Source organism: Pelmatolapia mariae, linkage group LG23 (assembly GCF_036321145.2).
Source record: "Pelmatolapia mariae isolate MD_Pm_ZW linkage group LG23, Pm_UMD_F_2, whole genome shotgun sequence".
NCBI classification, from domain to species: domain Eukaryota; kingdom Metazoa; phylum Chordata; class Actinopteri; order Cichliformes; family Cichlidae; genus Pelmatolapia; species Pelmatolapia mariae.
This window is the reverse complement of record NC_086246.1, coordinates 43773010-43785394: the sequence shown is the minus strand read 5'-3', so window position 1 is coordinate 43785394 and position 12385 is coordinate 43773010. Positions and strand designations below refer to the sequence as shown.

Below are 12385 nucleotides of genomic sequence, written 5' to 3'. Positions count from 1 at the left end.
CTCTGTGTCTGGCAGTTAAGATAACGCCTCCAACAATCTATTCTGATTTTAGGGGGTGGGGGGGAATCGAACAATTGATTCTTATAACTTAAGGCGGGGACTGGTGACGTTTCCATGGCTCACGCCACCGCTTTTGTATCGAATGATTGTCCTCCGTTTAAAACACCTCTTACTGTGGAGGAGTCATGTTTCATGCCCCCCAAACCACCCTGTAATTATTGCATGTCAATCTGAGAGAACACTTCCTCTCAGTTCAAGTTGATTTGTTGATGTCGTTTTAGCACGCGCACTTAATGTGAACAGTATGAGCTGTGATTGAAAGTCTAAGTACGCGTAAACTCATTCTCCGTGATTGCGCACTCACAGGGAGGCTACGTTTATTTTTCATAGTTTATCTATGCTGTTTTATTATCTTTACTGTTTGTTTGTTTGTTTTTTTAATTTAATATGTGCGCGGGACTGCAGAATGCGACGCAAAACGCTTGCGTCTCTATTTTACTCTGACATTGTATCTACTGTACGCGTTTTTAACTTTAAGCACTCAAAACTGTTAGCAGTTTCATACACTTCCATTTAAAAAGAATAAGAAAAGTAATAATTATTACGATTTTTTAAAAAACATTTTTTTCAAAGCATGATCCCTTTACTCTTAATGAACTCAGGAAACTGTTACATAATACCCTCTGGGGCTCTGGAGGAGCCCAAATCCGACAAAGCTACCCGCTTGATTGTGTCACTGAGGTTGGTTTGGACTGAGCCCGAGGAATTTCACACCAGAAACACCAAAGTAGAATGGTGAAATGTACATTTTGATTTTACAGCAACAGAGAAGCTACAAAAATATCTAACCTCTCTGCTATACATCATAAATTCTGGCATTGTGGAATTATTCTGTTATTACTGGTAATAATGCCCGTTTAGCTATGCAAACAGCGTATCCACAAAGAGAGACCTGCAGAACTCTACAAATTCCTGCTGCCAGTTTCACTTTGTTCTTCAACAGTTGGTGGCAGTAATGTCTCAACAGGCTGTGTAGATAAGCGTTTTGAAAAGAAACACGTGGAGATTTGTCACATCACGCAGGCTTATAGCTTATCCAGCTATAAGAGAGCACAAGTTCACTGAGGGGCCAAAATGTTGTAATTGAATTATTGTACACTGTATAAATGCAGTGCTGCACTCTGTCTAACAGACACACAGACATACTTTCATACAGTAAATAGTGCCATCTTCTGGAAATACTATATAACACTTAATTAGCTTTATTAAGCATTTCACAATGACAAGTGGTGCAAAACCGTTGATACATTGTCAGTTGCTTCCATTAGATGTAAAAAGAAAACAAAAGAAAGGCACATTCAAACAGCAAGATGTGTGAGCGATGCAGAAAGGAAGTATAAAAATTCATCGAGGGGACTCCTCACTATCCTGAGAGCAGTGTGGTACCCTGGAGGAGTCCTCTGGTAGTGTTGTCCCTCCCTCAGACCAGATGCAGAGTGGGACAGCTATGACACTGACTCTTCAGGGTCTCTGGGAGAAGTCTGACGCTGCTCAGCTTTTGGCCACAGAAACCTGGCAGAACCTCAGTGTGTCTAAAATTAAATCAGAAGGGGTGGGGGTTGGGTGGGTGGGGGTACAGAAATAGAAGTCTGGTTCCAGTATTTTGTCCTCATTTTCTTACTTTTTTTTGTGCTTCAGAGACAGGGTTTTGCTGAGCATGCACGTCTCTATCTGGCTGCAGAACTCTCTTGTAATTGCAAACACTCATGCAGGAGTTGCACAGTACAACCTCTTTTTTTTTACTGCAGCTGGAATAAATGAGGCTCAAGTATTTTCATCAGCATTAATGGTTTTCTGCCCTCTTGTTTCCAACTAATCAGCCCTTTTCAGTCCCAACCTTTTGTCTAGTGGCTCTTCCTTTCCCTCTATTCCACTTTTCCTAACCTCTCTCCATTAAGCAAACAGAGAACAATAATAAAATGAATATCTACAGTGATTTAGTGCAGACCCACAACACCGGCCTGCCCACACACACCGCTGCTGTCGCCATGTTCACCCACTACTCGATGGGCACTTAGCATTCTGAGCTACTCTGACAGACCAAAGGGAATCATTAAGGCCTCAGTCAACACCCACTTGTCTGTGGCCCATTAGGATACAAAGTGAGCGTGTGTGTATGTGTGTGTGTTAGGGAGCGTACCTTTCATCTTCAGCCACAGGACCCATGATATTTTCTAGGCTTTTCTCCTGAATTTCATGAGCCACAATGACCTAATAAACACACAATCTCCATTACCAAATCTATTTCTTCTTGGCAACAATCACATATTTCCTGTCTCTCTATCCACTAAACACACACACACACACATAGCATATACCTTAGGATAGCACTGGCAGAGGCTCCACACAGTCCCAGCGCACACCATAGTGACACCCAGAACGCACAAAGTAGCAAAAACATGTGGCCGCTCCTGCATCATGATGAAGAGGCCAACTGCCAAGACACACAGGCCGGCCACTATCAGTCCATAACGATATGGTTTCCCCTCTACCATCGCACTGCTGCCTTGTCTCAAAGTGAGGCACCTGTCACGCAGAAAGGAAAAATTCTGTCTGGTACAGTTTCAGGGCTTGAAGGTGAGGGTGGAGAAAACTCAGTTAGAGTTCCACTCTGCTGCTTATTACAGCCTGCAGACAGCCTGCCCAGGTCAGGTATACAATTGCAGGTGTGTGCTTGTACCTGGTAAGTCACCTTGCCTCAAGCTGCTGGCAAAATGAGTCTCACAGCTCTGCTTGGGAACAGAGTTGAGTCTACATTTATGTTTGCTTGGATTAGAAATTATTTTAAATATGTAGACATTTACATTCTTTGCCTTTTTGGCATTAATTTTTTTTTAAAAATAAACAATCTCTCATTTATAAGTGCAACACCACTCGCAGGGAGCCTCATGGCTAATAATTCACTCACATTTATAGTGAAATCACAACAGTATAAACAAAGCTGAGTGATGAACAACACTTCCCTGTTAAGGTTCTGCTGCTGTTTGGTAAGGCACTTTGCTTTGGAATAATCTACAGATACAAAGAGGAGCTGTGCAGCCGTGAGAAGGGGGGAAAAAAGAAAGTTATTACGTGTGGAGAAGAGTGCCGTGCAGCCACAGTAGTAGGTCACATAAATTCATGCAGGCCAATAAAATCCATCCATGAACTTGGTTGTAAAAGTTGAGCCTACAACATGTTGGTCTCAAGAAAGCCCCCCCCCCCCCCCCCCCCCCTTAGTACAAAGAGTAAAAGCAGTTGTAGTAATCATTTCAATTTGTTTTGCAATCAGTCAGAACACACATATTTATTAGACATAAAGGCCAAACTGGGGCCCAGTCTGTAAAAATATTAAGTTGTTAACCAGCTGCAGTCTGTTGCTGTTTTTTGTCTTATGTTTGGGATTAGCGTGTCTGTGCTAAGGCACCTAAACGTCCCACTGCAACGAGTTCACTGATAGCACCGGCTGTTCTTTCAAAGTCCTTGTGGAGAACCGCGGACACAAAAGGCACTGACATGAATTTAGCATGTCCACCTGAGCTTAAAGCTGTTCATTGCGCTCCTGGCTTTTCATCACTGCGTCGTAGGATGGAGGCGGCTCCATGGTCCACGGCGGAGGGGTGGACGGCATGGTGGGTTCAGGCTCTGGTGACCTGTTGACAGTGTCCGCCGACATCTCGCGACGTATTCTGTCCAATCTCCTAAATACGTGGAGAAAGAGAGCCAATGAGAAGTTATCATAAATAAATAAATTGAAAGCTCTGTGGTCGACCCTTACTTCACTTTTCACTTCAAATGCTTTTAGTGGGTTACATTTGATCTCCTTTCACACTTTCACACTCCACAGCTGCTTCTTATCTCACAGCTTTTCCAGCAATGTGTTTCAACTACAGGTGTTCACTTCCTTTTGGGAAACACATTATGTAGATAACATTACTGCACATAGAACCCTGAATTCTTTAATCCCTCAGACAGTACGCTGTCACAATGAAGCGTTACTTTGCATTTAGAAATACTTATCAGTCTGAGTTTTGTCAGTGTCTGGGGGGAGAAAAAGCCCTGATGATGAAAACTCTGCTCTTGCCATCTCTCTAACACAGACAAAGACCAGACTATACCTTGTTTAAGTTTGCAAGCTATCATAGATTACTGCAGACAGTGCCAAGGGGAGTCATTTCTCCACATTCACATGTTTGCTGTTTTCTCCATGACCTACTTCTACAATCAGCACATAATCAAAGAATCTGTTGCTTTCCAGTTCTTGGCATGTCAGACTGCACACTAAAACTAACACAAAGAGATCTGTTGAACAAAAAGACACTTAGATGGTGTGTTTGTGTATTGTCTGGAAGTGTGCTCATTTGTCACCAGCAACAGAGAAAGGGAAGTCTGAATAGCGACAGGATTACAGAAAAAGAGAGTTTTTCTCTTTCCTGAGATAGCATTGCTCCCCTTTAGCAAAGTTGTTACAATCCACCGAATCCCCTTTAGTGCCATCATTAGGCCCATTTGTGGTTCTGAGATAAAAATCTCGACAAAACCTGGACAGATTAGCACATAAATTGATACAAACACGCTTCTCGTTACCATCAGAGCTGAATCATTTGCTCTGGCTTATCAAGTTCCTACAAAAACTAATGACAGCACTGTTATTTAAGATGGTCAACATGTTACACATACCTGCTGACTAAAAGCATGATAAGCATGTTTGCATGCTGACGTTGACACTCAGCACAGCCTTACTGAGCTGCTACAACTGTAGATTTCTAGTATTGTTGACTTATGATGCTGTCACAAGTTGCCGTGTTTTTTAATCTTCGTTAGAGGCCCAAAACGATGTGAAATTATCAAATATTTTACACACGACAAACAAAAGCATGTCTTGTCTTCTTTGCTGTCCTTATTCCTAATTTATCATCACAAATGGAACTTGTATTGAAAACCACTGCTCCAGGATATCCCTCAGACTTAAAAAAAAAAAAAAATATTACAACACCACAAAAGAACATCTGTGTCCAAACGACTGTGAGCTTCTGTCTCTTTCAGCTCTGTAGGTACCTTTGTATTGCCAGAGCCTGCTGTGGGCTGAAGCGTGTGCCTGTCCGTGGGTGCAGCAGAAAGTGTCCAGGCACCGCAATCTGAAGATTCTTCATGGCCATGCAGAGTCCACTGACCAGCAGACCTATGCCCCCCAATCCCAGGAGCAGCCCAAGTCCAAAGAGCAGGCCTGGCGGCTGGACCCCTCCACCAAGGGCCATGACCGCCCCAGCAGTCATCATCAGCACGCCCAGACAAAGCAGCGTGCCATGGTGGACCGACATCTCCAGAGCTTCTGCGTTAAGGTGTTTACTTCTTCCAGCTACAGCTGTACCTTCACCTCAACCACAACCTGTCTGAGGGGAGAGAAACAAAAAGGCTAAGATGCAAGACTACAAAAGAGAAACTCCACAGATACACAGATGCAACATTACAAAATGAAAGCGACTTGAAGAGGAAAAACAGGATTGCGTGCAACATGTAAATGATCTCTCGTGCGTTCTCGTTGTGATAAACATCGATCCCCTCTCTACCTGATAGGAAGTCGCGGTGAGAAGATGTTCAGCTAATGCGTGGACTGAAAGTGTGACCATCACTCTTCTCCTTGCCATCAACTTTAACACGTGTGCCTGTTTCCCGATCTGTGAATAAAATGTGGGGAAAGCAGTCTATCCGGTTCAGTCCGTATATCCTGAGAATCCGCGGCGCCTCTCTCATGATGTGCTCCTCTGCGTCTCTGCTTTCTTCCCTCCCGGAAGAAGCATATCCGTTTTTGTTTTTTGGAGGGGAACGATTACGATACCGAAAATCTGTTGGATATCAGCTGATGTCGCATGCTTGAAGAATACTGTGTGGCTTTCATCTGGCCCCAGCAACAGCAGCAGCAGCAGCAGGGACGTGCGCTGTGAGGAAGTGTGTTTTTTCCCTCCTCACTAGGAAGGGTTTCGGTGACGAGGAATGGAGGGCAGGGCGTCCACGGGGTCTGAACATTGTCACTTAGCCCTATGTTTGGTAAAGCTGTTTGCACAGAGAGAGAGACAGTTATAGCCCTCTCTTATACATGGGGCGATAAACTCTGCGTAAAGCAAGATATATAGGGTAGGCTATTAAGCCGAGCTGAAGAAGCGCCTGGTGGGGAGCAGGATGATCACAGCCTACAAATGAAATAGAGGCTGATAGTGGAGGAAACGACTGGCTTATTATTAATGATTGATTCCGAAGAAACTGAAAATGCAGCTCCGTAACGCACGACTGCGTTAGTAATCGCTCCATTACTGATCATTATCTTTGATCTAACTTGTTGCCTAAAGCACAAGTCTTAAACAAGGGTGTCAAACATGCAGTCCATGGGCCAGAAACTACCCGCCCAAGTAGACCAATTTGGGCTACTTGATGCCTGGAAACAGGGGCTTTAATGATATGGGGGGAAAGTAGGTAGGTCAGACTACCCAGGATGATGGCAAGAGGGGCCCCTGCAAGCCTGTAATAAAAGTTTGTTTTTATTTTCTTTCTTTTTATTTTTTTTGTATTATTATTTATAAGTGATTAGGGTCATAATTAAATTCCCTGAATAAATCAGTTGGGTGACTGAACTTTGACTCCAAACAGATTAAATGAAAGTCTCAGTGCGACAGAAACGGTGAGAGCCAAATGATGCGGCACTGTGTGAATAAAAGTTGCTCTAAGCAATCACTGGTATTGATAGTGGTCTCAACTGAAAGCTCAGCAACATCAAGCTGCATTAAGATTTTTTGAAAGTTGGACCAGTGGCTCTCAGCCAGTATGCTGTGATGTAAACAGGGCATTTTGGGGAAGCCAGTGTGTTTCAGGCTGATAACACTGTTTCCTGATTAAAAGATTAAAAACATTAATTTTGATAGTTTTAGTGAAACCCCATCAGACAGAAGATCAACATACATTTATATGCTCGTAAGCATTTTCATTATTATTAAATCATCCATCAGGCTACATCCACCATGTTCTCAACAGTCTGCTGCTACTTTTTCTGATCTGTTCTCTATCAAATGTATCAATCACACAAAAAGTCTGCAAAGTGCATTTATAAATGCAGTATTTTGGAAACACCCCACTTTATGCTTATACTTGCCCAAAAAATGCTAAATGCTTTATTTTCAGTTATTACACGGCAGTGTGGCAGTACAGCCTTAAATCCTGTCATCTTTCCTGGTTAATGAGACAATCAAACATCTGAGACTGTCAGCTTTTTTGTTTTTATTAAACAAAGTTGAAATCACACTCTCACAGAGACTGAAATCACTGCACAGTTCTCTCTTGAGTTACCTTTTCCAAGCGCATAGCAGATACATGCATATTCAGAGCTAAACAAACAGTTCCAAGCTACATGGTGAGACAACCGTGATCCTGTGACTCATGTAAGCTGAAGCCAGCTTTTCCGTTTGAGAGTTGCTCATATGTCACTGTAGTTTATAATATAATAAACTGTGAAGAATAAATGACGAGCAGTCTGATACACGGCAGATGACCAAGAACAGAAAAAAAATCCAGGGCGTTTTTTTTTTAAATTTTACGATAGAATGAAAATGAACTTGGAGAGACAAAAGACACGAACATAATCATGATTTACACCATAGTTTTGTCTATTTAACTATCTTTGATTGATATGTCATAAACTGAGAAGGGTACTTTTCTGCTTCCGAGTTTGAACTGTTCTGAAAAGTCCTTCTTGCTCGAAGTCTCCTTTCCCTAACTTTCTTGTTTAACTTTTATTCTATTTAAAAAACTAAAAGCATATAAAGGCATTTTGGGTTGATCCATTCCTCAAATCTTTAAAGTTGTAGATTTCAGACAGCACCTGAATGTCACATGCTTAAAGAGAAATACGTTTAAGGCCTCTAATAGTTGATTTCCATGTTGCACTGTATTACAACAACAGAAGTCATGTTAAAATGTTTTAAAAATGCAAACGCACAAAGGGATCCTTCTAATGACTGCAACTGTGAGGGCACAATAGGTCATTTTGTAACCCTTGAAACTCATGCAGCATTGCCAGTGAGCTGCAGTGGTCTATCAAGCAGTGGAAAAACTCATATGGTTAGATGAGTCATCGTTCCCCTGCCCTCACCGAGCTGATGAGTACATGTGTGGCACATGAACTGAAGGATTGCTATTCCCAGAGAACATCTGCATTGTTTGAAAGCCACAATCCCCATCCCACAGAGGAGGATTATCCAGTTGTCCAGATCAGTCAAACAGAAATTTAAAGAAATGATGAATACAGCATTCCCAGTACTTTGTAGGTTTTCTTTTTCGTTAAGTCTCCATAGCGCTTAATGTTTCTGGTGAGGGAAAGCTTAGCATAAAGGCTGGAATTTTTAAACTAACATGTAGCCTCTCATAAAGCCATGACTTTTGTGTACATTTTGACTTAACAAAATGCAATATTGGCACTATTGGGTGAACACGTTGAACAGAGGCAGCCACAACCATGGACGACTGTGCAGCTGCAGACTGCACTCATCCAGGAATGGAGAGCAATTCTTCAGCAAAAGATCCAGACATTTAGGAAGTCCAGGCACAGATGGGTGACTGCCTGCATCACATCCACAGGACCTGGCATTGAATTTCTTGTGTATAAATATATCAGTGTCAGTTTAAAAAGCCTTTGTGCTTTATTTTGGTCAAATAAAGATGAATTTGGTACCTTATGCATTTAACTAAGACCAGCACAATGGTGCTGTTATTCAGATTTTACTTTACAGCAACAAGATCCTGGTTTTGAATCCAGCTGGTGCCTTTCTGTGTGGAGTGTGCATGTTTTTCATGTGCCTCCCTTTGTGAGTTTTCTCCTGGTACTCCGGTTTCCTCCCACAGTCCAAAGACTATGAAAGCATCTTAGCTTAATGAGATGTCTGTTTCTTTGTGTTACCCCCACCTCTTGTCCCAAGACCACTGAAATAAGCTCAAGCCTCCAATGATTGATAGAAATTTAACCAAGTGGCAACACCATGGGTTGAAAAATGAAGCCACATGGAAGTTCCTTTAAAGACTACATAAGGCTGGCTCCAAACCTGAGGGGTCCCCATGTTGAAATGCTTGTTGATGAAACATGAGAACATGAGAGGAAAAAGTAAATATGTTTTCATCGTGGTAGAGCAGACGGTTTTGATCTTCATCTCTAAATCTCACCTTTTATCAACTGTACACGTTAAGGCTTAAAGTTATAATTATTATTGCAGGTGGGGGTGAGCAGATGGCGCTTTGGTGTTTGGCTTCAGCTCTGATAATTCAAGTCACTCCATTGATCTAAATCTCTCTATGAGGTTTTGTGCCTTTTGGAGCATTTTAAGCAAATTATTTGTGCTCGTTGTGCTAAAGTTGAGGCTTCAAAATGGGACTTTGCAAACCAGTGTGTGGCATCCCTTCAGCCCCTTTTATATATACTCTCAATGCATTTAACCTTAGCATCATCGCATAATTTAAATTACAGGAAACTGGCAGAAAGCATGCTAAGACCAAGAAAGACCCATGCTTCAAGTGAGTGAAAAAGTTTGTTACTATGAAAAGAAAACTACAGCGTAGTCTGAGCAGGATCCCCAGTCATCACACCTCAAAGCTGATCTCTCTTGACTGTCCAAACAAGGGCTCTGATGCCAGGTGTGTGTCTGAGTATGCACGCCGCAGGTGTGTAGAGCTACATGTTGTCTTGATGGCAACCTCATATGGAGGTGGGGGTCCCAGCCATGGAGGAGGATGAGGAGTTGGACTGAAACCACCAGATTCCATAATCATTGGGGGGTAGTCAAAATCTTCACCTCGAGCAGCATGCCTGTGGCGCTCCATCGTCCTACATTCAGAGAAAGCATGACATTGTGTGAGATCATTCACATGTAACCATAAACTGATATTTATTACCGAATTCTGAGGTATCAGGGGTTGTAGAGATGATATGCAAGACTGTCTCTAGTGCTGCTTCCTGCCAAACAGAGGCCTAATTGTCACATTGACATGTGTGAAATGATGAAAAGCTTTTTAGTCACCTCTGTAGCCTTGAGCCTTGCACATGTTTATTTCACTAACCGCCTCTAATCAAATAGCAGCAGCAGGTTGGCTGCCTTTGGATCACCAAGGTGCTTATTCCTGAGGCATACTTGATTAAAGTAATAGCATAACTTTCTAAAATAAAGCAATATTTGAAGCTTTGCACAGCACAAGTATTCATACTTGGAGAGAGACATTTAAGATCAGAATATTGTCATCTCTAATGTATAAATGTAAACTTAGACACTTAGTTCATCATAAAGACATAAACGGGGAAACTGTTAGTCTGCAGCTGTGCAAGGTAGCACATTTTGCACACACTTTGCATCAACCAACCCCCTTCAAGACACATTTCTCTGTCAGGCTAATTGTAAATCTTTACTTGATGTAGGATTAAATCTTAATAAACAGACAATTGCCTTGAATTGCCCAACATCATTAACTGTGACTGCCATGTTCATTTATCAGAGTGCAAACAAGTACTTATACTGATCAGTCAGTAAAACTACTTCCTTTATCCCCTGGTGGATTGAAAAAGCACCTTCTCCACAGGCCCACCTCAGTTCGAACACAGTTTCTCTTGGGATGTTTTGTGGTGTCTGGCACTGGGGTAGTGGATCATTTGCAACCTGATAATTATGGGTTGGGTTTTTAGTGCTTCTTCTGGCCCATCCTTTGGATGCTCAAATGCATCTATATCTGGGAAGTTGGAGACTAATGCAAGCCTTAGGTCTAGGACTAAGGGAAGACTATCCTGCAACAGTGTTCACTGTTGCCAGGTGTGCTTGTTCTGCACCTTTTAGGTGGCTGGAACATGAGGAAATAACACGCAAATGAATCAGAGGACTCGGGTTTTCCCACCAAAAACACTGCATTGTAAGGAAATTATCTGTGCTATGCATGTCACCTGGCAGTGGTTTTAATGATGTCGCTGATACAACTGGCTGAGCAGCTGCGTATGCTAATATGTTGAATAGGTGAAGAAGTTAAATACAGGCAGAAAGCAAACCACAACACTCCTATCTTAAACTGTACAGACACACTATTCTCACTGGAAAAACCCATTATATTTATACACAGCCAAGTCACGAGTCAGCATAACTGTAACCAACATGTTTAGTCTTTTATAACAGGCAGTAGGGTCTTCTTGTTAAGTCTGTACCTTACACTATAAAGCACCTTGAGGAGAGTGTGTTGTGAAGTGGTGCTATATAAATAGAATAGAAAAGAATAGAATAGAATAGAATAGAATAGAATAGAATTGAATTGAATTGAATTGAATTGAATTGAATTGAATTGATTGAACTGAATTGAATTGAATTGAATTGAATTGAATTGAATTGAATTGAATTGAATTGAATTGAATTGAATTGAATTGAATCAGTCTCCTGGTTCTAAATGTACATTTAGCTACAGACACCAGTCTGGAGTCTGAGTCTTCTCATCTAAAGAGCCTGAGAACAAATAGTCTGTTTCTTTTAATTTGTAGTCACTTTATTTAGACCATTTTCTATCTTGTCTTTATGGTGTTAAAGTAATCAGGTATTTTGCAAGGTTGTTCACAGTCATCAGTGTGCAAGTTGTCATTTCTTTCTCTTCAGATTTAATCAACCTTGTTTGTACTTTTTGGCTAAAATTTAAAAAAAAAAAAAAAAAAACAGGACAAAAAGGGTGTGTCTAGAATAGATGACAATGTACTGTCATTGTATTTAAGCCTCTTTGACATTTAATTGTATAGAAGGATGCCTCTGTCCAAAAAGGACATGGATGACTGGGAAGTGGACAACAAGACAAAGCAGACATTTGCCGTGTAGATAACATATACTCTTTGGATTAAATAAATGTCTTTTTTCATTTCATTGTTTGTTTAGAAAACCTGCTATGAATAATTGGACTCATAATTTCTAGTTTATGGTAACAAGATCAACAAAAGCAGATCTAATAATACGAACTGAGCTTATTTTTCTTTCACCCACCTGGGCAGAAACACTGACTGGGACTCTGGGAACCGATTCCCTGGGGAAGTGAAGTAGGCTTGGCCGGGGTAGTTGGTGTACTCGTACGAATAATGCGGGCACTCTTGGTCGTACTCGCTGTGGTTGTAATTAGCAGCACTTTTGCTGTTCATAGCCCAAAATAACCCAAGGATGAGCATGACCACCCCCAGCACCACACAGCAGAGGGAGAAAGCCTGCAGGCGACTCTGGGATGAAGTCAGGAAGGCTGTGGACCCCCCAGTCACAATGAGGAAGGCTCCGGTGAAGATTGCTCCATGGTGCAGGGAAGGCAT

The 12385-nt window shown here is 41.8% G+C and overlaps 2 protein-coding genes across 2 annotated transcripts; both read right to left on the bottom strand.

Annotated features, from left to right (window-relative positions):
* Nucleotides 1-3334: 3334 nt before the first annotated feature.
* On the bottom strand, nucleotides 3335-5964 carry si:dkeyp-51f12.3 (uncharacterized protein LOC107988041 homolog). The gene is made up of 3 exons (XM_063467426.1): nucleotides 5610-5964; nucleotides 5098-5432; nucleotides 3335-3740 (listed from the first exon to the last, which is right to left on the bottom strand). Exons 2-3 carry the CDS (start codon nucleotides 5358-5360, stop codon nucleotides 3581-3583), a joined length of 423 nt encoding a protein of 140 aa, XP_063323496.1. The 5' UTR covers nucleotides 5361-5432; nucleotides 5610-5964; the 3' UTR covers nucleotides 3335-3580.
* Nucleotides 5965-9657: 3693 nt separating this feature from the next.
* On the bottom strand, nucleotides 9658-12385 carry si:dkeyp-51f12.2 (uncharacterized protein LOC100151460 homolog). The gene is made up of 2 exons (XM_063466994.1): nucleotides 12072-12385; nucleotides 9658-9901 (listed from the first exon to the last, which is right to left on the bottom strand). Exons 1-2 carry the CDS (start codon nucleotides 12383-12385, stop codon nucleotides 9658-9660), a joined length of 558 nt encoding a protein of 185 aa, XP_063323064.1.

Coding starts and splice junctions, on each gene's coding strand:
- si:dkeyp-51f12.3 (XM_063467426.1), bottom strand. CDS start 5,360: ATGTCGGTCCACCATGGCACGCTGCTTTGTCTGGGCGTGCTGATGATG. Junction 3,741..5,097: donor CAGGCTCTGGCAATACAAAG/GTACCTACAGAG, acceptor CCACGTATTTAG/GAGATTGGACAGAATACGTC.
- si:dkeyp-51f12.2 (XM_063466994.1), bottom strand. CDS start 12,385: ATGCCTTCCCTGCACCATGGAGCAATCTTCACCGGAGCCTTCCTCATT. Junction 9,902..12,071: donor CAGTCAGTGTTTCTGCCCAG/GTGGGTGAAAGA, acceptor CTCTGAATGTAG/GACGATGGAGCGCCACAGGC.